The sequence below is a fragment of the Oreochromis niloticus genome, linkage group LG7, assembly GCF_001858045.2.
Source record: "Oreochromis niloticus isolate F11D_XX linkage group LG7, O_niloticus_UMD_NMBU, whole genome shotgun sequence".
Lineage (NCBI taxonomy): Eukaryota > Metazoa > Chordata > Actinopteri > Cichliformes > Cichlidae > Oreochromis > Oreochromis niloticus.
The window spans coordinates 17,670,488-17,698,249 of NC_031972.2; the positions used below are offsets into that span (position 1 = coordinate 17,670,488).

General features: G+C 39.7%; 1 protein-coding gene across 1 annotated transcript in view; it reads right to left on the reverse strand.

The window, feature by feature from the left end:
• The window catches only part of arhgap24 (Rho GTPase activating protein 24), a 72,044-nt gene that overhangs the window by 21,729 nt on the left and 22,553 nt on the right, over positions 1-27,762 (reverse strand). The window contains 1 exon segment of the mRNA XM_013275237.3: positions 24,249-24,336. Within this exon segment, the coding sequence (XP_013130691.2) occupies positions 24,249-24,336 (88 nt within the window).

The following is a 27,762-nucleotide window of genomic DNA, read 5'->3' on the forward strand; positions in this document are numbered from 1 at the left end:
AAGCCTGGTGGAGCAAGTTTTGTGTTCATGTTCAGCATCCTGGCCTATAATACTGGTGAGAATATATACAGACTGTATACATGTGACCTCTGTGAGGACAATGGTAAAGCTTCAGATTACTTTAAACATTCAGTTTCAGATGCTTTTTTTCCTCCTCTAGGATCTGTATAATGTCACAGAGATGGGATAATAATACAGTCAACTCCAGCACACAACTCTGATAGGGAGCGCTGCAGCTCCTTTAAACTTCACACACTGTTCTGCAACAACATAGAAAACTTTTAGTGGATTTTCAGTTCAGTCAGATTGTTCGTCTATATGAGTTGGACAAAAAAAAATCCAAATGGATCACAAACTTTTCTTGCAGCTGTGCATAAACTACATTAACAACTTGAAAGCACATCTCCAAACAAAACTATAGCCTCTCACTGACAACCTGGGATCAGGTTCAGTTACCTTTACATGTGAATGGCAGGCCATCTTAGATGGGCTCAGTGCAAACGGCTAACAACTGTTCATTCCAGCTGAAACCACTGGCTTTAATAAGTGGCCAAACCAGCTGCACATAGTCTTTAACTAATGGCTCAAAACAGGTGGGAGACAACAAAGGATCCCACTGTGCTGTAATTGCTCACAAATACCTGGATCCCCCATGCACTTCACTTCGACTTGCATGTCTGCACTGAGCCCTCTAGGAGCCACAGCGGAGTGCATCTGTGTAGAGCGCCACGCTGTGGCTAAAGACCATAGAATATATGGTTATGTTTTGTGCTGATAAACAGTAATATGTTACCAGGCATGAATGGCCCAGGATACTCACACCCTGTAGTTACATCAAGTATTATGATAGGTTACATGAATAGTAAACATATAATATAAGTGGATGTGAAGCGCCTGTCTTTTGGCTTCAGTTATACATTTTGGAAAGTTCCAGTTACTATAAGATTGACGTCTTTCTCATATAAATATATATTTTACATCAAATATGGTGACCGCTAGCTTAGCAGATAGACTGTAACAATACCATGCCTGAGAAAGTAATTGTCTGGCACATAAACTCATGTAAAAACACAACTTGATTTAAAGTTTATATGCTTTTGAGTTGTTGGCAGGCAGATTTGTCAAAAAGTTGTTTTTTTTTCCTAAATACCTTCAGACAGCCCATCTGTTTCCCCGCCTCCAGGCTTTGTGCAAAGCTAAAAAGCTACCTAGCAGTTGTAGCCTCACATGTGAAGAAAAGATCTGAAAACAGAATATCAGTTTTCTTGCACATATGTCAAAAAATAAGAAACTTATTATTAAAAACGATAAAATATTAATGTAATGTGGTTCTAAAGTATAGAACGCACACCTTAACAGTATTACATTTCCATATCTTCAAAGCAGTTTTAGTCCATTGAATTGATAATTGCAAACCTCACTCCTGCGTTATAACCACATAGAAAAAAAATTAAGGCAAAAGGAGCACAGTAGGTGTTAAAAAAGGGGCCAAAATGAGCTAAATATTCCGCACACACAAACGTGGAATAGATTTTTGTCTGCAGACTTGTTGTGAAATGTTAAGCTCTTCCAGACCCTGACTGCACATCTTGCCAAGTGGAGGAAGCAGCTGCTGCTGGCAGAGAAAACAATGCAGACACTGTAACTACCTTGTTTAGCGATAAATGACAAAAATCTGTGTCATAGTTCTCCCAGCCTGTGTGTGTCCATGTTGAGATTAAAAGGAGCACATCAGCGTCTGTTCTCTTTTGTCTTCTGGAGTCGTCTTGTTTGTGTGCAAGCAGGGGCAAGTTGAGATCAATAATAGGTCTAATGATAGTCTTCTCCGAGGTCCGTGCATCATAAATGACTCTAACATCACAGGAAGTCGGTCACTGGGTGGCGAGCTACGCTACACGGCAAAGGGAATTGTCCATTCATACGGAATGATGAGCATTAAGAGTGGAAACAAAAAGGAAAAAAACAACACTTTTCCCATTTTCTTTTTCATCTTTTGTTTATGACTGTCGGCACCCTTATCTACAGGGTCCATTTCACTCATGAGTAATATCATCTCCAGATGGTCTAAACATGCAGCTGTAACAAAGAAGCCTGTAGTAAACAAGTTAAGGAAATACTTAAGCAGTAGCAGGACAGAGGCTGTGCATATAAAAGCTTTCAAAAGGCTCAAATAATAAACTCGTTACCGTTACCTTGATGGGATGACAATAAATTAGTTAATCCATACTGGGGTAAGCTATGAATCGACTGGTGAACCACCTCCATCCCTCGTTCGTTATCTCCGGCAAACCCAGGGTTGGAGGAGGGGGGAAATAAAGAGGCGTCCTGAATGAGTTACAAAGTCCTGGCTGTCTGAGTCAATGTGAGGACGGGAGTTTCTGACTGGAGGAGCTGCTCTGCCAGTTTTTGGCCCGGCTCAGAATGAGTGAGTGAGCACAGCTGAGAGGGTGTGAAAGAGAAATGGGAGGGAGGGAGGGAGGGGGTGGGAAGGGGAGATTTGGAAAAGCAGGGGGAGGTTGGTGAGTACACACACACACACACACACACACACACACACACACACCCACATCCACAAACTTCTGCAGAGCACTGTAATGGGAACAATAGGTAGAGCTCTCTGAAGGCTTAGGCTTAACGGAGGCCAGGGTTCTACAGAGGGCATGACCCCCATGAGCAAACATGCAATCTCCCATTCCCACCACAATGCTTTTTTAACATTAAGACTATAATGATGTGATCATATTGACCTTTCAAATGTGCAATCAGGCATTAATGACAACATAAACAACATTTAGAGTGTATGTACAAGACTAAAACTTCTGCTTTTTTACTCCACTTTATATCAGTCGATGCAATCGATTTATCAGAACTAAAAACCTTACATCTTCGGTGTACTAGTGGAAAAACATCAGCAGAAGGTCGAATGAACACTCGGCTACAAAGTATACTGGAGATTAAGCTGTTTAATTTGCCTTAGCTTGCATGGCCGATTTACTAAATACGAAAAAAATATACACCAGCTTTTGGCTGTCTCTCTATCTTGGCTTAAACTAAGAGTCATTCTCTTTTAAGATAACAACATAAATGTATTTGCAAAATGAGTCATCATCAGCAAAAATGGCAAAAGTCAGTGCATGCTTAAATCTTCTCAAATGTGAGGATTTGCTACTTTTTTCTGAACATATAGATCATCAACTCAAAAAGGTCACCTGAGGAGCTTAGGCTAACCTTTTTCATTTCTTGTGACATTTTATACAATCAAAAATAATTCCTAAACTTACATTATAATAAAAGTTACATCTTTTCTGTCTGTGTTTTGAAAACGTTAAATCATCCTTCAAAGTATTTTCAAAACAGCTCTACTCTCTTTACAAGTCGGCCATGCTGCTGGTGATACAGCTCCCCTCTCTGCAGCTATATCTTCCCACGTATTTCTAATGGGTGTCCCGTTTCACGTAGCCCCCCCACCCTCCACCACAGCAAGGTATCGACGGTTAATTCTCACCCTGGTGTCATGGTGGTCCTTGCCTGTCAATAGATGTAGTCTGAAGACAGACATCACAACATTAGCCTGAATCCCTAAAGACCTCGTCTAGCAGAGAACACAGACTCCATAGATGTTTCTATGGCTATCCATTACCATCTGATGCCGAATGAGTAACATAGTGAATAGGAGTGGGGAGGTCAAAGGGGACGGGGATTGTTTGGCTCTACTGTCTCTCTTACAGGCGCCCGTAGGAAAGTGGATAATCATGGCATCAAAAAAGGGGGAAAAAAAAAAAGGAGACTAACAGCCACATCTCAAAAATCGCTGTATTATTTGTTTTTGAAAGGCTAACATGATACCGTGTCTAGCTGACCCCACAAGAATATGCATAGTCGAAGTCACTGAAAGGTTGTCATGTTTTAAGGTGTAGTTGCATTTAAAAAAAAAAAGAAAAAAAAAAAAAAATCAAACAAGTTATTATCGAGTTATTCTGCGAATACACATTCACCTCTGTCGTCACAGGATATGAAAAGAAATCAAGTCAAATTGCAGCTGTTGGGTAGAAAAAGTGAGTGGAGTTTTAATGAGCTGTCATGAGCACAAGCAGGGAAGCAATGGGTCAGTCCGTTCAGGGAGGTCACAGGACTGTCAAAGAGCCAAGTGTCTCTGTTCTGATTTCATGCCAACCAAATAAAGAGCTATGTCTGTGTGTTCTGCCAAGGCTGCTGTAAATATACCATTATGTAAGGGGAATCAATTTCAACTTCTGAAGGAAGGAAACACGGCTCAAGCAGGCCTCAAAGCCCAGAGCTTGTAACATAAGTTGGCGTGATAATCATAAAGGCTAGACACTAAAGCAGAGGTGCAGTAAAGGGGAGTCACACAGTCAGATTTAAACAACCATACTTGCATTTTATTCTTTAGGTTTTATCATTAGTGTGTGATTTAATGTAATATAAGCTTTTTTCAAAGAATGTATTAATATTCTTCTTCCAGAAAAAGAAAAGGATAACGTTGGTATATTCACGCCTTCCTCCAATGGAAACTGTTGGCTGCCTTCGGGGTGGGGAAATTTGAATCAAACAGTCTAAAATAAACTGTTTTGCTTTGAAAAGCTGCTGCAGGGGTGTAAAGCATACGCGATTTGCAGTGAATGTGCTAATGGATGGGAAAAGACCAGAAGAATCCTTTAATATGTGACTTGTTTTTTTTAAAAGAAGGGTCCAAAGCCACAAAAGACAATTGTAAACATTCCCAAATGATATTCATGTAAGTTCTCCGGTGTCGTTAAGAAACCACAATCATTCTGTTCAACCTATTTATTGCCGTGGCAGCATAAAGCGGACTTAACTCCTAACACATTTAAGTTATTCATGATAACAATTTAACGAGCGGACCTTTTAGAGAACTGACAGCTTTAGTGGCTACTAGCTGCTGGATTGATATCTCATTTAAATGTTAGGGAGTGCTGAGTTTTGGTGAAGGCTGACAGCTGTTGTCACTTGACCACTTGCACACAATGCTGGGAGGTTAAAACAATACATTAGTGATACAGGGACAATGATGCTGGAGGGAAGCTTCTGGAAAGGTGCAGAACACGCAGATCCAAGACAAAAACCTCGAATGGCTTCACAGAAGTCAACCCTCCCACAGATATAACGTGCTTTTAGTCTGGTATCGTCATCACCACACTGTCTGAGAATTTGTTTTGTGTATAACCAGAGACACTTTGAACAGCTAAGCTCTCTGTTGGGCTGGATTGTATCTGACAGGATGAGTGGTATACTGTATTTTTTTAAGTGAATGCATTCAGTCTGTGTGGAAGGAATACGTTGTCACGGTTATGTAAACACACTGGATCACACTATAACAGATTTGACAAATGTGTCGTGCACCCCTGGCTTGGGAGACTGTAAATCTGTGTGGGTCTCCTTGCCAAAGAATTCAGTGATGTGAACTCTGCACTACCAAAATGTTTGTCCGACATCTAAAACGTTTTTGATTTACGTACAGGATGCTGTCAGGGGTAATTCCCACACAAACAGTGTAATATCGGATTCCACCCATCAAAGGACTTTTGTGGTAAAAAAGCAAAAAAAAAAAAAAGAGGAAAAAGCAAAAAAAAAAAGGCATGTGATCAGCCTCAAATATCCGCGTTGTTAACAAGGATATTTTTAGATGATGCAGTTTACTTGATTACTGAAATCAATTACAATATTGTTGATGGAGCCACTGGGAGACAAACTTCCTGGCGCTTGAAGATTGCAGTGAGCTTTTCCTTTATCCTCACCAGAGAAAAGAACAAGGAGTGGACTTGACAAAGTACCTGTTGCCCCACTCAGTAATACCTTCTAATATCAGCTTTCAGCACTGATGAGGGCCTCAGGGTAGATGCACACCTGCAGTCCCTGCAGTCAAAATAAGTAGTCTGAGTCAGCCTGGCCTTTGGGAAGCCCTTTGAACCTTTCACACAGGGCTGTGGAGACGTGACTTCTGGTATATTTTGACTAATGGAGGCAGAACAGACGGTTCAATTCATTTTCCCCACGAGAACCCATACATTTAAAAATATATATGCATGCAAGCTTTTCCCTAGCTCAGCTCTTGTGAAGAATAGAAATTCTGAAAACACAAATTATCTTTTCCCTTTAATTTCATTCACCTTGTAAAATGAAGTCGTTTTGGACACGTCTATGAGAAGTATAAATCAGTATTTTCATTTCCTAGATTGCTGTAGAGATGCAGAGAGATTGAGGAGCCTGTCGGAGCAACGTTATTTTGATAGAGATGAATCTGACTGACAGTCATCATTTATCATCCTGGACATGAGATTCCCACCAATGCATTTTCTACTTGGTGACTATGGCTATAAAACAAGAAACATGAATATGGATAACTATTAGGAAATGTGTTTCCAAGTTACACTGTGCACTTCTATAATAATCTGCTTAATAGGGTCAGGTGACTGGGTGAATATGCTGGCTCTAAGATCAAAGTTTCACAATTTTGAGGAGATTTCACCAGTTTATTGAGTTTTAGTTCTATATACATCTGAAGGATGGCTTTGCATTCATTTTTTAAGATGTTGCTGAAATTGCTTGTGGAGATCTCTGCACCCCTTACTCATGCTGCATAAAGACCTCGTCAAATACACTGATTGTCATCTTTCTCAAAAAACCCTTTATGCACCATAAAACACTCAGGTATGAAAATGTCTGCAATCTGGACATTCAGTTCTTAGTGTGAGCTTCAGTAAGTTGGACGAACAAGTGAGTCTACATTATTGATCACTGCAGCATTGCTGTCTACACTCCAAATTCACAGCACTATTCCCCCCCCCCGACAAAGTTGGCTAAAACACTGCACTGTCTGCTAGAAAGGGATGCGGCGCACTGGGGGCAATTAAATAAAAACATTGGAGAGACAAAGAAATGCAGATGATGATGAAGACTCTCAGTGTTGACCTTCTGCTGAGGTTTTTCCACTAGTACAGCAAAGACATAAGGTGAGAGGCTGCAACTGCAGTGATAGGTTGCCAATATGTTGCAATGTTGCAGATGGACAGCTATCCACACTCCACGCCAAGTTAGAATCCCCAGTTAATTTAAACACACGGACGTCTTTGTACTGTGGAAGGAAGCCAGGGTAGCTGGAGACAGCACACAGACCTGTGGCGAATATGCAAACTCCACAAAGCTGATATTATTAGTTGGCATCATCATTTGCCGCCTCCCCACCAGTTAAGTAATCAAAGAGACGTGTTGGTTTCATTCAACACTTTTCACATTTTTGGTTTAAAGGTGACAGATTTCAGGATGTCTCGGCTAAAGTCAGGAGAGTCAGTTTGCGCTCTTGGCTTCTAACACATCACTTTTATTGAAATACTCTTTACAACTTCCCAGACTGCTTTAATTCACTGTTCCCACCTTTGCTCTCCTCACTGCCATCATTCAGCTTTTTCTCATGTGTAGCCAAACATTATGTACAATACAGTATTTCTTTTGTCTAGTTTCTCTTCTCATTTGTTGCCTTGGATTTTCACATGAGAATGTCTTAACTAGGATGGATTAACAAGCAGCCTGGGAGCTGTGAGTTCAGGACTCTGTTCTGTTATCTGCCCCAAGCAGCCAAGCAAAGTGAAATTTGAACCGGCTAGGAGAATGTTCTCCACCAAGCATGATTTTTCTTCCTCTGGCAAGATTTATTTTAAAGCTACATATATGCATAGTGCAACCAAACTGATACACACTTACATGTATTGTGTATGGTTTATGGATGTTATTCCCTTTAAAGACTTTAAATTGTAATTTACATTTACCCATTGTATTTTCACCGGAAAACCACAGAAGGAAAAACTAGGTTTTTCACAATTTCACAATTAACTGGAAATGACATGGTAAAGATAGAGAGTAGGGTTGCCAAATGCTGACTTAATAACAGCATACCTCCGAACCTACTCTGGCATTAACATCAGTATAAACTGCACTAAGGCTTCACAGCCTGTTATCCATGACTGAGCAGCTCCTGTAGGTGTAAAAAACAAAAAACAAAACAAAGAAAGAAAACCCCACACTAATAATGCTTTACAAAGATCTAGCATAGACAAAGATGAAATAATAGTTTAAAAATTAACTAAACTCAAACAAATATTGTGGATGATCAAAGTTATTTCTAATTGTGAAACCAACCTAAACGAGCTGCTTTTTTGTGGCTCAAAGTCTATGTAATAAGACCAAACAAGCTACTTTTGACTCCTAAAATATTTCAAATTCAATGAAAAAAAAAAATTGCATCAAACCCTGACATCAAAAACCACGAACATCAGACTGTAGATTCTCACCTGATGTGAGCAACAATCAGAAATGGGTGGCAAGTTAACTGAAATCGTGTGAGGACAGGTTGAACTGTATGATTCAACTAGAAAAACACAGGGAAACAAGGCTAGGGCTTAGAGCAAACTAAGTAAAATCACAGGAATTCACGGTACTTTGTAAAAATATGCCACAGTTACTTGTTTTGAGCTATCAGTTGTAGTCCTCCTACAGCAGGGACGACACAATACAATGAGTAGCTGGTAAAAATACCAGCAGAAGCACATAATTCTCAAAAAAGGAAAAAGATTATCTCATGTACTTAGTCACAACTTCCATTATTAAAAACTTATTTTAAATGATTTAAAACATAATATTTTGTTGAAAGGACACAAGGTATAATGTTTTAGTTAGCTAAAGCTAACGTATATTACTTTGCGTTAGCTTTAGCGTTCATATAATGTTAGCTACTGCAAACATTTTAGCCTATGAAACACCACAGGCTATACCAACTGTCTCAAAGAAAAAGGTAATTTGGGATAACTTCAAGTCTTACTACTTTTCTTATTGACAAGTCAGGGTGAAGCTAACGCTGCACTACAGCATCTGTAGGCGTATGCTGCCCCCATCAGTTTTGAAAGAATTGCAGCCTTGGTACATATACCGCCAATGGTACCTAAGTGCTGCCCCGCCCCCCAAGTACTGATGTGTTTTAAGAATTTTGGTATCAAATGGTGTTGGAAGTATTGTTTGTATGACATCCCTAACAGCTAGTGTACCATTAGCCATGAATATTTACAGGTTTCCATCTGGTCAAACACATTCTGTATGAAATATTAATGCCTAGTTTACTATATATGTTATTAATTCTTTTGTCAGAAATAGTTAAATGATCACAAAGCATATTTACAAAAATGATACCAATGGAAGGAAAATTAATAACTTCTTTCTTCTCAAAATCAATCACAGCTGCAAAAACTGTAAACCATAAAGTGTAACTTGTAAAACACCCATCTGCTCACATTCTGCATATCTATATCTATTTCTATATCTATCTATCTCTATATCTCTCTCTCTCTCTATATATATATATATATATGTCCCACAGAAAAAGAGAAATTTGCAACTGAACTACAAGCAGCTTTGTGCCTGTCGTCAGATCCTTCACTTTGAATTAAGTCCAAAAAGCATATCATAATGACACCGTCTAAATCAAATACAGATGTATTAGTTTTCATTATTGGTTTGCAAAAAGACACACCTGGGTTATAGTTTAGATCCATGGGATGCAGATGAAGACGCGCCCCCTCTCAGGTGAAGGCTGAGGTAGCGAAAGCCACGCTCTTGCTGCTTACTGGTGACCCCCACGTGCCACTTCTTCATCTGTTCTTGTTGTGCACCACTAGCAGCTCTATCACCCTATTTTTCTGCTGAAACACAGTCCGCTGCACTTCATATTCTCCCCCACCTCTCTTTGCTTATCCTCCACGTCATATAAGTCTTCTACAACTTCATTTTGCTAAGTCAAACGCAGGTCAATGTGACACATCGATCAGCGGCAGTTAGGCGAGGTCAGGCCAAGGCTAGTGTGTCTGCATGCCTCTCAGGAAGACTTTTTCTCAATATACAGTACACTTCTGTCAAAGGAGCTGAAAGAGCGGAGGAAGCACATTTTTGAGACGCACGCGAAACGACTGCAGGACAGAAAGCGATGAGTGGAACGGCGAACCGGAGGCAAGATGGTGTGTCTGCTCTTCTCTGAAGAGCCCCTGAAGGAAGTGAGTGGGGTGGGAGCTAGTGGTGGAGGGAGGTGGGTTGCATCATAAATCAGGCGTCCCTCCCCGGAGTGGGACCTGTAAATCTGGTGAACGAAGAATGGGCACTCAGCCGAATGATTCATCCACAGTGCTCTATAAATACTGCTGTAGGGTCGGCAAGGCTGCTGCTACTGGTGGCCAAGAAACCCAGAGACACTGGGGTTTCTCCCTCTGGACGGAAGGTCTTTAATAACCCCCTTATCTTTTTCAGTCCAAGCCAGACTTGTAGGTGAACTACACATTACTTGCTTCCTTTAAGTGGGAGAGAAGCTGGCGGAAAAGGTATTTAACATTTAACACCAACACTACCTGTTGGGAGTCAAACACAGGAAAAAAGGGAAAAAAAGACATGTGGGAAGAGATCTAAATATTTACCCAGAGGAAAAATCAGTTTACATACCATTGGTCTGGACATTCATATGAACTGACCCCGACAGACAAACACAGTATAACAGTCCAGCTGAAACTTACTTCAGTGGAAGCCCAAATGTGTACTCACTGAAACCTGGCCTATCAGATACATGGTGGGGGGCAGGGGTTGTGGAAAGACATTGGAGTGGGAGTCTGATAGTGGACATCGGTATGCAACTTTCAAATACCAAGCCCCCCTCCCAGAATAAGGCTGTTATGTAAGCATCTGTGCTTCCTGTCCTGCTTCTGTCTCTGGCTTAAACTGTTTTCTGCATTTTCTTGAGAGGATCGAGAGGCATGGATTCTTACAAACGGGGATGTAGTGATGCAATGGATACAAGAAAGGAGGAAGTCTGGAATCCTAGAGCCTAAATGAGAGTGAGGAGGACATCTCAAACATCTACTACATACAAAAGGCATGCAGCATATTGTCTGGAAATGCCGGCCTCCCTTTTCCTGCTTTTTGTCACGTCTGTCCGATCCAGATGTAACATTACAATTATGGCGTGTTTAGCTTTATGCTAAACAACACATGTACCACTTATTGTCCTTCACAGATCGAATGCAAAGTAGTTTGCTTGCACAAGCTTGTGATTTATCATCTTTTGAATGAATGACAGCTAATGGAGGACACACCATTAAGTGAAACGCCTCTTTTGTAAAGTATGAAAATGTAGCAGGCGACATTTCATGTCCATTCATCCAGCATGTTATCCTCTAGGGCTGTTTTTGCAAATGCCTTTTCCCATTTACCAGCTGATCAATCATGGCTTCATGAAAAATGGCCCTAGTCAACACAGGGTACAGTCTGAGCTATTATGTGGACTCTCATGGGTTTTATTTCCACCACTAAAACACACAAACTGCACATTGTGTTGTTATAGAGAAATGTAAGTGGGCTGAAGCCACTAATCAAACTGCTGTTGATTTGCTACTAACATATAAAACCAAAAACTATATTTATGTTGCGTTTTGCGTAGGAAGTTGCCTTCCTGCGCAGGAAAAAAAAAAAAGTATTTTGTTGACTGTCAAACCATCAAATTCAATGTGCAGTGGTTTGCTGTTGATATTGCAATCCCTCCTAACAATCATTTAACTTAAATTTGTTGAATCAAATCATTTTTATGCTCTTCAGATATTGTTCTGATATGAAGTTTCAATCACCAGTCAGTTAGCATACTCTAGTGTAACAAAGGAAACAATGTGTATGACAGACTCTTTCAAGCCAAAGATGACCAAAATGAAGTAAGTGTGGCAATACACTAGGTTCTTATTTCTACAGTGAGAGGCTCAAATGGCTGTTGTTGGTTGGATTTTGTTAAGCCTCAGTCACACAGGCCTAGAGATCAGCTCCTGAACCCCTGGAAACCACCGGTAGCTAAGGAAGTTAGTTAGTATTCTCTGACCAGTTGCAAGTGGTTGTGATGAAAGCCATAGTCTTATCAGTGATCCTCTGGCAAACATTGGTTGCTAGGGAAAGATGTATATTCTCCAGCCGGTTGGTGACTGGTTGCAGGAGATTGTTGGCAGTCGCTTAGTTAAACTGGTCACAGAGAGGCAAGTGGTGTGCACCAAAAACCTTGCTATTGATTTGGTCGCTAAAGGAGGGTCTGCATGAAAGACACAGACTGGTCCGGAAATATTGGCCAACTACTCACTGAGCAATAGTAAAACTATGAAGAACGCAACACAAACCGGATTCCAAATAAACGTTCCACCTTTGGAAATGTGTTGGCTGCAGCAGTAAGGCACAACATTAAGAATACTCTGTTTCTGGTTTCCATTTCATTTTTTCTACTTCCACTAGTGCTCAGCCAGTAGTTAGCAAGTGTCCGCGGACAAGTCGGTGCCTTCCATGAAAACCACACAACAAAATGCTCATAACCAAAGACTCTCAGACACTCTCACTTGCAATATTTTTAATGCAGTACCACCTTTATGACCAATTTCCTTCAGCAACCACTCACTAACCAGTCAGGAAATACACATTTTTTCCTTAGCAACTGGAGGTTGCCATGGGTCACCGACCGGCCTTTAGGCCTCTGTTGACTAAGACCTTAGAAATGTGGGATAGCCATCTCACTTTGTGCTGCTGCTATGACCTTCCTGTGTTCTACGAGTATTGTAGCATGAAATGACAGTCTTATCGATGTGGACTGATAAGAAAAAAAACAAAAAAAACAGAATGAACCCACACAATAGCTGGAGATAAAATATTCAAAAAGAAATGTTTTTGGATTCCACAGAGAAAAAAATAAAATAAAGTTAAGTTGTGTCTGCAAAGCCTTGTTTGTATAAAATTTCCTTGAGCTATAATCAAGATCACACCAAAGAAAAAGCAGCATAGAAATAAACAGAAAAGCCTACCACTCAGTACTGGGCATCATCGCTCTGTCTAGGTACATCACACTTTATGTCATACCCAGATTTGTTAGATCTGCACAGTTTGGTTTGCAATAATTGTTCAAATGTCAGTCTGTAGGCTGTGAACAGTTCCCAATTTAATGGTTGCAAAACCTGAGTTATAAAATGTACAACACAATTTATACCCTTTTTCCCAATTACAATGAAAAACATTAGTGAAATTAACAAGTCTCTAAGAGTGCAGTGTGTGTGTGCGTGTGTCATTACAGAGATTCTCTGCTCTCTGAATTATAGTTGACAGACAGATGTGCGCTGTCATGTGGAGGAGGACGAGTCGCACATTTCAGCTGGTAGTTTGAGTTCCTTTCAAAATGTGCAGCTTCTTGTGTTTCACAGTCCACTGAGATTCACAAAAGCAGCTCTCTGTCATTTATGTGAAACAGCAGCACAAAATGACAACAACAACAAAAAACTCAATCATTTACTTTTTTTGGCAGGCGTATGACTCCTGTATCCTTCATTTGGGGTAAAAAAACAGAATAGTGCACATGCTCTGGTTTTACAGTTGCCAGATGCAGTTTTGGCTCTGGCTATTTCTTTCAGCATTGTTTGCTAGCACAAGAAGACAGGTCACATAGCGGTCTTCTGTCACTGCTCTGAATAAATCCATCCATGGTACACTTAAGAAAGATGTCACTGCAAAGTGGATCTGGATTGTTAGCACGGGAATATATTTTACAAATTTCAGATACCTCCTTAATCACTTTAGTGATCGAGGTGCAAATTCCACACATCCTTGTCACAGAGACACGTAGCTCAGTTTTTCTCTTTAATAAACCAAATAATAGCAGGCAAGCACTTCTGTCATTCTATGGATGATCAAGCAGCTTGGGCTGCTTGATCATCGGAGACACCTTGGGGAACTTAGTGACATTTTTCTACAAAGCCACATGAAATCAAGAGCAATTCCTGCTACCCTTACAGCTACCTTTGAGGAGGAAAAAAGATTATACTTGTGCTTTGAGAGCCAGCAAAAATTTCTACTCTTCAAATCAATTTGCCAGTCAGTCAGAGTTTCTTTTCCAGCACCCTGTCAGATGCTTTCAGGGAAAGGGAGCTGTAATCAGTTTGAACAAACCCTTCAGACCTCATAATGCTATACTACCACCATTCACCCATACAGGGGAAGTGATCCTAAACACGGCTGACACCGGAGAGCCTTTTAAATCACAGCAAGCCAACGTCATCCAAACATTTTTTCAATGATAGTAATGCGTTTTCTAGCTATTTCAGCAAACTGCAGAGGAAGTTTACAGACGCTGTTGAAAAACTTTTGAACTAAAAACGTGATTTGAGCTAATGCGATGGACTGTCATTACATACAAAATATAGTAGTAGCCAAAAACATAGGATAAATTAGATACCCACCTCTAAGCTCACTTTGTCACTGGCAGCAAGACTTTGCCTACTATTGCCAGCCTTCAGTTAGCCATTTCCACACAGAAGGAGGATAGTGAAGACAGATTTTAGTTGGACGCCACTTCTGGTTAAAGATGAATAATTTGGTCAAATGTGCATTTATTCTACTGGCCACTGCCATAATTTGCCATAACAACTTTATTCTCTTCTAACGCAAAATTTAAGATAATGCTTGACTTTGTCATGGTGCTAGTGGGCCTTGAGCTAAATGCTAACGTCAGTATGCTAACAAACACATACCAAAAAATATCAATGCTGTTATTTTGTTAATAATTCATGTACTTCTTTTATTATAAATATTTTAAATATACATTTGATTTCATTTATTTATATTTTAATGACATATCACATTTTAATAAGAATTTAAAAATTGCAATGATGAAGTGACAAAACCAGAGCAATGACCCGTGTTTAGGAATGCTGTTCAGTTAATGACTTCCAGTTAGCTCTATATGGTTGTCCAGCCTGCAGTCTCATTGCTTTGGCACACTCAGCGCTCTCATAACATTGGTTTTTGCCAAAGCAGACAGCTGTTTCAGGTTAAAGCACTCAAACAGCTGGCGAACACAGGGTAGCATTTAACTGCTAAATAAATCTTTAAAAAAAAAAAAACAACAAAATAGGCCAGTTAATATGAGATTTATATTTATCTTTTGGGCAGACACATCCCAAAATTAATGGTAATGTGGCTGTATTACTATTACTTCTTGATATTTAAATAGGCAAGCATAAACTGTAATTTATGAGGTGATTAGGCCTACTGACCAATGTCAACATCGTCACAACTTGTTTCTGCTGCCCTCAAGTGGTCAAAAAGAGGCAGGGCACATTCTGAACAGGTCAATCTATAACAACTGAGCCTTAAATTACATATTTTGGCTAAGTGATAAAGTGATTGTGTAGAAAAATGTAAATGTATTGTATACAGAAATACTTACTCATAACTGTATAGAAAGCCGTTTCCTTTTTCGCAAGATAATTGTGCTAAATAAAAAGTTAAAAACACCATCAAACTTACTTAAATTGTTCAGAGCAGAAAATACAACAAGCACCAATTTCAGTAGCTTTTTATAGTTTTAGCAATCATTTCAGCTTGTGTTGAATATTTTACATTAGGCCAAAATGACGGACTGATCTAACAGATAGCTACTGGGATAACTGTATAAAAAGAAAAAAAAAAACCATCCCAGTGTTAATACGATGCATTTGGTCTGTTATTTCAGTAACCTTCATATCAGATGCTTCATCTTTTCAGAGTTTGTGCCTCAGCGCTCAGTTCTAAACACTGTCTGAAAAACAAACATCCTCCCCCGAAGTCCTTCCTGGGGGAAAATGTCACTAATGAGGCACTGTGTGGTTTTGGAAAACACCATTCTTGATGTTGGATGTTACATTAGAGGGAACTACTCAGTTATTGAATTGTGGATCTAGAACATTAAGGAGCATTTAGTTTACAGATGCCATGAACAGGTCAATACGAAAAGGTTATGGGAAGAAACTACTATTGTGACTTTTTACACACACACACACACACACAAAAACAAACCAATCCAGTGGCTATTACTTTTTTAATAATATTAAATCATCATCAGACACACTTACTTTAAGCTGAGCATTGACCCACGATGTGTGTCTGAAGGTGGCCTTCTGTCTCCGTGTGATCGCGAGCATAAATTCAAGATGTAAAGAGAGCAACAACAACGAGAGATGTGACCCACAGAAGCTCCACGCACGGCATGTCAGTAGCAGCAGACTGCAAGGCCATATGGTGGTGTGGCACAGACACCACGTTATTGAATTCATGTGCACACTGGGAAGATACAGTAGATACAATCACACCCACACACTGATAAACAAGCACAAGAGCAAGAGGAATAAATTCAGTTTGTGACCTTTTTCAAAATGTCATCGAAACAAATTCTTAAGAGGAAAAAAAGTGCACTAAAAAACATCCCACAGGCTCTGACAAGACAAACTAATGGGAGATGTACAGTGAAGGTTGACAGCTTCATATGCAAAAATCAAACCATTAGTTCTACAGGCGACATCATTTTGCCAAAATAATATCAATAAAATCTATTACACTTATAATGCACGAACCAATAATGTTGCTCACATTGCTCCTAGATTTCTGGAGCATTAGATGCTGTGTGGGCACTATGCGTCCGAATGACGATTAAATCATCATATCAGAACATGTAGTCTGAAACACAGAGCATGCTCATCTCTGTCTGTTTAATTTGACCTAATGTATGCGTGGATTGACTCATATTCAGTGAAGTGGGTGTAGGAGGTGGTGTCGGGTGGGGAAATTATTTGATTTTCACAAGCTTTTTCCATTTATGTAGCAGGGAGCTGCCTCACTGTGTATGCTGTTTGGTAGCTGGGTCTGCTGCACATTAATGGAGATGCAGACAAGCACCTCTGTTTTAGCTTTTACAGCCTAAAAAGAGATAATGTGTGTAAATAAGCTATGGCCAGGAGTCCCACAAAGTTGCATTTTACTTAAATGAACAAAAGTTTTCTCAGTCTGAACCTTCAGGTAACGGTTAGGGTCGAGAAAATCAAATAGTTTTTGATGTGTGTAAGTTATGATATTTATTTATCTGCCCCGTTTCAAAAGCTAAAAAAAGAGAAATAAATCACATGTTGGAGTAGCAGAGGTTTAAGGCTTGGCATGGGATTAAATAACAAAAATAAAAATACATACAAGCTTAAAATATTACCAACAAGGTATAAAACTGTGTGGTTTTTTTTCTTTTGCATTGCAAATTAATGCAAAGGAATAAGGAGGAAATGTGCGCTCGGAACATTTGCTTCTCTTTGGATAGCAGCTTGAAATAGAAGTGCGGATAGAAGTCGTGAGCATGTTATGGGGTTAAAATAGCACCTGGTATTTAGAGACTTCATAAACACGAGGCCACGGTAGCACTACAGATGGATGCATACGCACATGATATCATGAGAAACCGATTGGGTCTGTCAGCCCTGTGAAATAATCACGACTACAGTAAAAAGACATTGGGCTAAAGTTTAAAGCTGCATCGACTGCCTTCAGTCAGTGCCAATATAGAAGAAGCTATCTGTGACTAATAGGACATGAGAGCCTTTATGAAAACCACCTCCGTGTGTCCTGACACTGAAATGTCAGCACAGCAGATTCATAAGTGTTCTTAATGACTCTACAGGGGCTTCTTTAACCTTAAACACTGCTGCCTGTGGGCTTATATTGTCACTCTGTCATATTTCTTAGCCACAGTTTTTTATTTGAAATCTTCCATCCATCACTCACTCATCAACTTTGAGTGCTTTTAATTTAGCCCCACACTTTCTCATAAAAGACGGCACAGCGGTCCATGGTCTTGAAATTGCACGTCTGTCTTCAGCCTCCAATAGTTATCAGTACTATTAGCCCGACATTCAGTCATTACTAGTTCAAGTTATTTAATAAGAAGGCTGACGCAAAGTATTAGGGATTCCTTCAGTGTTATACAGCACGGCCAGTTTGCGTGTCATTCACTCAAACAAAAATAATGATCCGAATAGTCTCAGTTTCAAGTTTCGAGCTCTCTGGGACTCTTAGCTTCCTAACGCATGTGAATACAATTACATCAGCATGATTATCGGAGCAGGCGTCCACCTCAGTGACAGATGATACCCACGGGTCTTCAAGGTGCCCTCCCCAGAGCTGTTGATCAGACACAGATGGGAAGCAATCACAAGAGCAGGATTCAATTATTATCCCCACCAGCTCTAAAATGAAAATTAAATATTTACACGAAATATATCAAATAACTATCAATGAGGATATTTTAACACAGTAAAGGACTCCAAGCATTTGGACTTTTTTTTTTAGAAGCTCTTCTCTACTTTTAGTTGCAGAGTGTTGGCAAACACTATCAGAAAACAGTATGTTAAAATATGTTTGTAAAACTAAGGTTAAATCAAAGTCATACTTGCACTGGACTTGCACATTATTTCAAACAATATTTGAAAAGGACATGAGGTCATGTTAACTCGCAGCACAAAAGCTAAAAACTTCTGGAGCTGATATATTTAAAAACTTGCACATTTTCTGTGTTGTAATGAAACAAAAAAGTCTAATTTTTAAAGTTTCATATCAACCTTAAGGTCACAGATTTCAAAGGGTTTTGTTTTTAGGTAGCATGTGGCATTTTTACTGGCATTGCAATGTCTAAGAAAACCACATGAGGGCACTATACCCTTTCTTAAAAAAAAAAGGCCCCAAAGCCGTAGATTTACTCAAACCCAGAAAAACATTAAAACACATTCACTGTGAGAAAATGCTGAGAGATGAATTGCTTATAAACAACAGTTTGTCAGCTTTTCAGTTCACTCACTCAGTAGCATTTAAGCTCGAAGCTGTCCACAACAACATGACGGAGTTTCTCTCATGAATGAAGGAGTGGCAGTCTCTGTAAACGAGCAGAGTACTATTCCCTTAATTAAAAAGCAGCGGTTTGCTCGGTGACAGAGCCGAAGACTGAGCCTGGGGGCAAACACAGACAAAGTGACACACACTGCACTCTTGCTGGAGCTTTGTGCTTTTTGGAAGCTTACAAAAAGACGTGCATGCATTTTCTCCATCAAAACCACAGCGGGCAGTCTTTCCAGCTCAGATAATTAATCACAGTTGGGTGACAGGGAAGTGACATTTAGCAGCGGCTTAGATGTGTAGAAAGAACGAGCAGCGTATGCCTTTTTTGGAAAGATAGTCGTAATTTGCTGCTCTGCTTCCTCACTGCATTGTTCTGAGCTCTGTCATGCCATGCAGAAATATTATGATGATGATATCTGACATTCTTGAGAGGATTTAACAGCATTGCAGGAAATAGAACTGCAGCGCGATCCTTGTCACCGGGACGTTCTGATATGCGTTTCCGATGTATGGCCTACATCTAGACAACACTTTCTGTCTATGAGAGCTATAGCACCTCCAAGATCCTACAGTTGGGAGGAGGATCCACAGGCACACATTTGTCACAACATTACTCATGTAGTTTAAAAGTGTCCAGCACATTCACTTTGTTGTTATTCGCCTTCTCCCTAGCTTGGACACGTTGTGACGTGTCAGCGCTGTGGCTGCTGTTTAAAGTTTGGAAAACAATAGGTCCACTGTGTCTGTACCGGTGTTTCCCTGTCAAACAGCTGAAAATGAAGACAGTCTAAATATTGTTTTCACTGTGGTGCACTCACCTCGTAAGCCCCCTCCCCTTCTCCTTTCTTTCTCACCTCCTCAAGTTTAACACACACATCAGCCAGATGTGGAGGGAAAGCTAAGAGCTGAAAAACATCAGAGAGTGCTCAGCACAGGTGAATAAAAGTCTGATGTGTTTTGCAACTTTTTTTTCCAGTTCCTCCGAGGCAGAGTAACTAAGTAAAACTTTCCAGAAAAGCTAAAAATACAGAGAGCCTCCCCTCCCTGTATTGAAGCGGGATGCTTCTATTCAAACCCCTTGTTGTCACACTGCTCAAATTTAAACCTCATCACCACGCTTGCAGACAACAAGCATCTCTGTAGAGCTCTTTCACCTCATTTTGCATACACCCCTCTCATCACTTTCTGTCTGTCTGCCAAATTCTGTCTGTATGCTGTGTTCAAACTGCAGGGCCGCATTTAGACCAGTGGAATAAATGTGTTGTTTTTCCCCTTTCATTTGCTCTTTCTGCTTCTCTGAGACTTCTTTATTAGCTTCCTCATAACAAGCCATGTTCTTGTTTTCCATCAGTACGAGGCTGCAGTGGATGACGCCGGATGGGAAAAACTGTTTTGTAGTAGAATGCCGAAAACTCTCTGCCAGGCGGTTCCATCCTAATTGAAAGACCCTTATTGTGAGCAAGTAAAGTCACATTTTAATCCGCATGTTCTGGTCTGTGTGTAATTTTACAGCATCTCAGACACTGCCACAGCAAATCTGCCTTTAATAGTTTAAAAATGAAAGCTTATAAGGGACACTGATGTCACAGCAGTGAAGTAAGGCCCCATGTGTAAATCAGAGGCCCCAGTCACACTGACCTGGAAACCAGTTGGCAACTACCTGACAAATACAGTAGCTAGGGACAAAATTTGTACTAGTCACTATGAAATTGATTGCTAAAGCCCCAGTCATGCAGGCCAAGCGACTGCTCAGTGCTAACCACCAATCACTGGGGAAGAATGTGTTTGACCAACAGGTTGGCGAGTGGTTGGCGGAGGTTTCTGGAGTCACTGGGTAAAACTGGTCTCAAAGAACAAATAAAAAACGCCCAGAAAAACTCATTGTGATCGCTTTGGTCGCTAGCAAATTTCTGTGGTCAATCAAAGTAAAAGTTGCGCCTTGAAAGCGTTCACCTCTTGCAACCTATTTGACCCAACAACAGCCAGCAAAATCCAGCGACTAACCAACAGGTTGGGAAATGCACATTTTTCCCGAGCTACCAAAGACTGCTAGTGTGGGTCTCAGGCCTGTGCGATGGAGGCTTAAGCCTAATTATACAGATTACATTAAGAACAGAATTGACAAGAAGAGTTTTGAGAAATATGCTTGTTTGTGGCTGAGATTTAGGTAAAAAGATTGATGTAACTCTCATTTATCTATATGGTGGTTACTTTAGCTTATCCTGGGAAAAGGGTTTCGGTGTGAGGGTTAAACCAAGGTACAAGGGATTAACTACAAAGACTGGTGGGTGAAGTTAATTAACTTTGGACAAGCAAGTTCACAAATATCCTCCCAAACAGTTTCCACACCTTTTAATAGGAAAAATGGCAAAAATCATTGTTTTGTAAAAGGTTGAATTCCTAAATTCAATGCTATAAATATCTCAATTTCACAGCTGTCTAGAAAACTTGGCAGGCTTTTTAGCTACTGGTGGAAATGTTAGCTACAACAGTAGATACTGCTGTATGAGTAACATTAGAGGTGAGTGAGAGGTGAGCACATTTAAACAACAGAAGTTGACCCAAAGTGATTTAGAGATTTCAGCAACACTGTCCATGTATTTACTAGGTATCAGATCAATAGCAAAATTTGCAGCATTGCACACCACTAGGTGACATTACTTAGTCATTTCACTTCCCACTTTTGTATTTGTGCTGGCAGCACACTTTAGAGATACAGCACAATGAAGTAAGTACTTAAATTAACAACCCCTGAATTTACAATTGAATACAATTTAAGTTTATCTTGCCTCTCACACTTTAATCTATCACAACAATGACTATCAGCACATGTTCTTTTGTACAGTACTGTACAATCACTGCCAGATGCATTATGAAAATACACTTGAGCTCGCTGCTACCTTTTCACTGATATAGTTGGCTGTAAAACCTTTAATACGTACTCTAAACACCGGAACCTTTTCCCTGCAGCCTTTAAGTCATTCCAGCAATTCTGAAACAATGAACATCATATCAAGACTGAAACTCGGCGAGCTCTGAACGATATCGAAACGCATTTCGCATCACTTAGCACCACAAATGAAACAAACAGCTTTATAAAAGCCTCACTTCCCAACAGAAGTAAACGATATGTAGCTTATGATGAGTCAGTATTACAAGGCAGCTGGAAACTGCACTTTACAAGTAGAGAGAATACACACTGGAATTTAAAAAGAAATTCCTTTTCCTTCTTACAGAAGTTGTAAAGAATGTATTAAGGTGTACTCCCATGGGAAAAAATAACTGTAGAGGTAAAGACTGGAAGAAATATTTTCTAAAAAGAAAATTATATGTTTAAACGCATAACTAGTTACTGTTCACATTCTTCTTCTTAACGATGCCTAAAATGAAAACAATAAAATACGGCAGCTTTGGCCCACGTGGACTTAAAAGTTGTCGGAGTAATCGAATTGGTTTCTGAATTTTAGCAATTCTCGGCTAGAAGTGACAATAAGCTAATTTGTCTAATGCTGAAAACCTGTGTCGAACTAGTAATAGTGAAGTGTGATACACAAAACTTAATGTTTTCACTTCTCTTTTTACATTTTTTTCACAGCTGAAATGCACCCCGGATTTAGAAAGACGGGTTTATGTTTTTAACTGAACTGTTGCAGGAATGGAGCCGATGCTAAAGCTAAAGCTGTTTTTAGGAGACTTGAACTTGTGTGTCCAGAAGAAAAGAAAGAGCCAGTAATACAAATTAAGGATAATTATACAATTTTTTAAACTTCACATCTTAAATCTAAGATTCCACCGTGTTTTTGCAGTAGCCATATTATGGACTGTTTACAGCATTATCAAAAAAACAAACAAAAAGAAAATGAATCTTGCACCAGCCCTTTATGCACACTTTCAGTTCTTCATCTGTTTGACACCATGCTCCTGAAGTCACTCACATTAAGACAACCTCTGATTGTCTGCGTCTCGCCTGGCTTCCACAATCAACACCCTTCCCATGCAGGGAGCGTAAGCCCCATGTTCTCATGCCTGATGGTCAGATAGGAAATTTGTGCTGAGGTAAGATGTAGGACTTCCCTTACATGTCTCACTGAGTCACCGTGCCCTCCTCCAGGCCCAGTTTCAGTCAGTCTTTTGCAGAAGTTTGAAAAGTCTCACGCTAGCTGCTGTGTGAATTACCAGCTTAAGTCCACTCTCAGTGTGCCTCAACAAAGTCTCCCAGCTTATATCTGCGTGCGCGCTGAATGCAAACAGCATCAAATTACATAATGAGCAAACCTTTAGATGCTCACTGTGGCTTTATATTGAGAAATCCTTTTTGTTTCACTTCACTCTTGTTGCATCATACTATTCAGTAACAAATACAACATGTGAAACGCAGAATCAAATGAAACTGTCGCACGGTTGCAAAACAATCATGGGCAGCTTTGAGGAGTATTATTCAAAAGTTCACCTCTCCAACTGAAATGTGAATACTGAATGAAAGAGTAGCAAATGAACTGATCTCTGCAGGAAGCGCTTAATCCTCATCTGACGTTAAAAGTGTTAGACAGCCAGCAATGAAACGACAAGAACACCATCAAGATTTTTTCAAACACCCCGTAACACCCACGTATTGACCCCTAATACCCCAATACTTGTACCACTATCTGCTTGGTTTGCGTGTGTTCAGTGAGAAAAAAAAGTCTTGGCAATTATACCTTGGTTTCCTCTGAGGGACACTCAACTGGATACACACCAGGGAAAAGACTAACACAAATAAAGTATGAGTGCTTATAGCATACATCCGGTGTTTTCTACTGGGTTTTTGAGATCAACTGGGGCTGTTGATGCACTCTGCTACTGTATCTTTTAACAGCTGTGTCTGTTTTCCCCCTGTGAACGAGCCTTTTAAATATCTATTCCATAAGCTCACATTCTCAGCATTACTCTGCCTGGGAAAATATCCCACATTTCCTTCATGCTGTGCTTAACCACGTTTTCACATGTTGTAAGAGTTTGAATTAGCCTCTGATTGAAGCTACAGAAATGGTAAAGATATGTGTAAATGACTGTCATTTAGTTATCGCAGATGTTATATAGGAAAATATAAAAAACATCACATTTATTCCTGTTATTGTTCTCCTGGGCATCCTCAGCACATACAGCATGAACAGTCTAATAATCCATGGTTGTTGTTTTTTTTATTACTCTACTTTGTTGCATTCAAGCCAAAATAAAGACAAAAAAAATAAAGTGGAAATCTGTATATTTAAAAAAAGCTTAACAGTAAAAACTGATCATGAAGTAAAGCCCATAATGTTATGTAAAAACAGACAGACGAGCTACAGACCTCACTGTGATCCCTTAACAAATCCCCAGTAGAAGGCAAGCAAACAGTTAACCTCATGTTTTTGTTCCTTCTGCTGCCAAGTAAAGATTGCTTTCACCATTCTGTCCTCGGTAAAAGCAGGAGTGATTAAATTGCCGTAATCTCATCCTACCTGGAATGACCTCGAAAAGAAATTTTCCCCCTTCGTCGCCGCTGATTGGATGCTCTGTAACTTTGTTTCCACGTAAAAAAATGGCTCCCTGTGGAGAATAAAGAACAGAAGCGATTTTTAGACCACACAAAACAACATTTACTGCCTTTTGGTTCATAAATGTTAGTTATTTGTCAGCAGGTATTTTTTGACACAGTCCAGATGAATGTTCAAAGCTTTTTTTGTGAAATCTGTTGATCAGTATTAGTGATTAATGATGACATCAGTTCACTTCCCTGCCCAGACTACACAAATTAGCTGTTCTAGTCATAGACTGTATATAAAGGATGGATGTGGTCACTATGACACACAGGCTGGCCATTAGAGGATCTGTATGTTTCTTTCATCCTTTGAGAAGGTCTTGAATTAGCCCACTAAAAAAAACAAAAAAACAACAAAAACAAAAACGGTTCTTTGCCCTCCTAAACATGAAGCAATCATTTTGAGTAAAATGCCTCTGAAATATTTCAAGTTTATTTATTCAAATAATTAATCACATTAATTAATACATTTATTATTCAATTAAAATACCAGCATAAAACAGATTTCCACTGTAAACTATAAAGGGCTTTGGTTATTAGACTCTTGCAGTTTTACCGTTTATATATAATTTTTTCTCATTTTTATTGTCATACGTTGTGTTGTGAGACGGCCCAAATGGAAGGAGGCAGGAAGCAAGCTTCCATAAGAAAAGGTTACTCAGAGACATGAAAGCAGACACAAAGTGCTTACCATAAACACCATGGCAGAGCACAGCTGAAGACTGAGCTGTTTAATCATAGACTGATTACAGATGGGAAACAGGAGAGAGAAACACAGGTGAGAACACTTAAAAAAACAAAAAAAAACAAGGACTATCACAAGGTAAAACTAACGCAAACCATAATGGAAAACCAGACTTCAAAGTCTAACAGGAAGTAACAAAAGGAGACTAATCCTAACCCAATCACCTGCATCTGACAACACAGAACTTTGGGGTGGTACAGCAGGAGGTAGAGCAGGTCATCTGCTAATTGGAAGGTTGGTGGTTCGATCCCTGACACTCTGCATGCCAAATATCCTTGGGGAAGATACTAACCCTAAGTTGCTCTGTGTGTGAATGTTAAGCATAAAAAAAAAAAAAGAACTTGTGTGAATGTGTGAGGCAATAAAGTATTTTGTATAAAGCACTATGAGTGTTTCAGTGGAGTAGAAAAACACTTTATAAGAACTGGACCATTTACCATAATTAGGAAACACAAAGGAACAAGGCATAAACACCGAACAAGCCAGAGGGAGGAACTGAGAAGGAAACACTGAAGCAACTTAACACAGATAACCTTAACAAAGTAGAAGTTGAAGCTAAATTAGGACATAAAGTATTAAAACTAAGACTAGAAGGGAAAACATATATTAATATAAAACAGGGAAGAAACTTGACTTGAACCGCAAAGAGGAAACTGAATGTGAAAATACTAACATGGGTAAATTAACTTAAATTACGCCACCTGGCTAATATGTGTTGGTCCCCCTTTTGCTGCCAAAACAGCCTTGAACCATCGGGGAATCAACTCCAGTATCTGGCACCAAGATGTTGCCGACAGATCCTTTGTCCTGCAAGTTTGAACTTTTTGGCAGGGCACGTTATCCTGCTGAAAGAGGCCACAGCCATCAAGGAATACAGTCTCCAATGAAATGCTGCACATGGTGCGAAACTATGATTAGGTAGGTGGTACATGTCAAAGTGACATCCACATGGATGACAGGATCCCAGCAGAACAGTCCCCAAAGCATCACACTGCCTCCATCGGCTTTCTTCCCATAGCACATCCTGGTGCCAGGTGTTCCCCAGCTAAAAGAGGCACCTGACCGTCCACATGATGTGAAACAAACATGAGTTATCAGGCCAGGCCATCTTCTTTCTATTGCTCTTTGGTGCTCATTGTTAGCGCATTTGGCAGCAAACAGAAGTCAGCATGGGGATTCCTGACAGGTCTTTGGCTTTGTAGCCACATATACAACGAACTGTGTATGGTGCACTGTGTATTCTGACGCCTTTCCATCAGAACCAGCATGACCTGTTTCAGCTATTTGAGTTACAGTATCTCATCTGTTGGATCAGACCACACATGCTAGCCTCCGCTCTCCCTGTGCATCATTGAGCCTTGACCACCTATGACTGTATCGCTGGTTCACAACTGTTCCTTCCTTGGACAACTTTTGAACCACTACAGACTGGCAACACCCCGCGAGAGCTCAGATTTGGTGATGCTCTGACCCAGTTCTCTAGCTATCACAATTTGGCCCTTGTCAGACACTCAAATCCTTATCTTTGCCCATTTTTCCTGCTTCTAACACATCAATTCTAAGGACAAAATGTTCACTTGTTCCTTAATATATACCGTCTGCTAACATGTGCTATGACAAAAAGATAATCAGTGTTATTCAATTCACCTGTCAGTTGTCAGAATGGTATGCCTGATCAGTGTATGCATCTCTCAGGTCCTGTGTCAGGTCTTTGCTGGATTTTCTTTTCCTATTTCTTAAGGACATGACTTTCAGATACTGTTCATCTGCTACAGATAGTTTTTAAAGCCTACCACTTCTTTTTTCCTCTACTTGTTCAGTTTACTCAAATTTATAATGACACCATGTTGACATATTACAGGTTTCCACATAACAGTGCTTTAAAAAAATCACTTTCTTGGTGCAAATAAACTGTTTTATGCCTGTCAAATTGTGTTATATTTCGCAATTTTTTTGGTAGATTCACCTAAAAAAATTGAAGTGTGTGTTTTCGCAACAGACTGTTTATCACAAAGTGTCTAAAGACAGAATTTACTTTGGTTCTTTGTCATGTTGTCTGTTATGTGTAGACACAACACTGGTGAATCCTTTGAATTAGGTGGCAGTTTTATGCTTGTATGATTCATAGGTCAGTGTTAAATATTTCAACAAGAGAACTTTTGGAGAACTATTACTCAAGACCGCTTAAAAAAAAAGAAAGAAAAAAAAGTCTGATTTCCTGGCAGCAAAATGTAAAGAAATAAGGGGTGGCTCAAGACCTTTGCAGGGCACGTACTATATAAGAACTCAATAAATAACAAACACCAGCAGTAAGAGACTTCAGAAGAGGTAAATAAATAAATATATAACTCAACCAGAAAACACTAAGAACAATGAAAATCAATAGAACCCACTAAGTAGTAAAGAAATCCAAAAACTCAAAACCCTGGATTCAAGCCCCAGGACCATGACACTGGCTTCACACATGATACTGCACCATAAATTCATGCAGTTTAGTAAACTTACCAACTAACAGCCAGGTGCTTACATAAGTTATTTCTAACAGAATGACAGACTAGTGCCATTAAATGTCACCAGTAATTATTGTGTGGTTGAATATTCTTTTCAGATTACCTCGTCCTTTACAACAGATTCAGTGACTTTTTGTGTTCATTAACAGGTTGGACATCAATGGCACAGTGCAGCATCT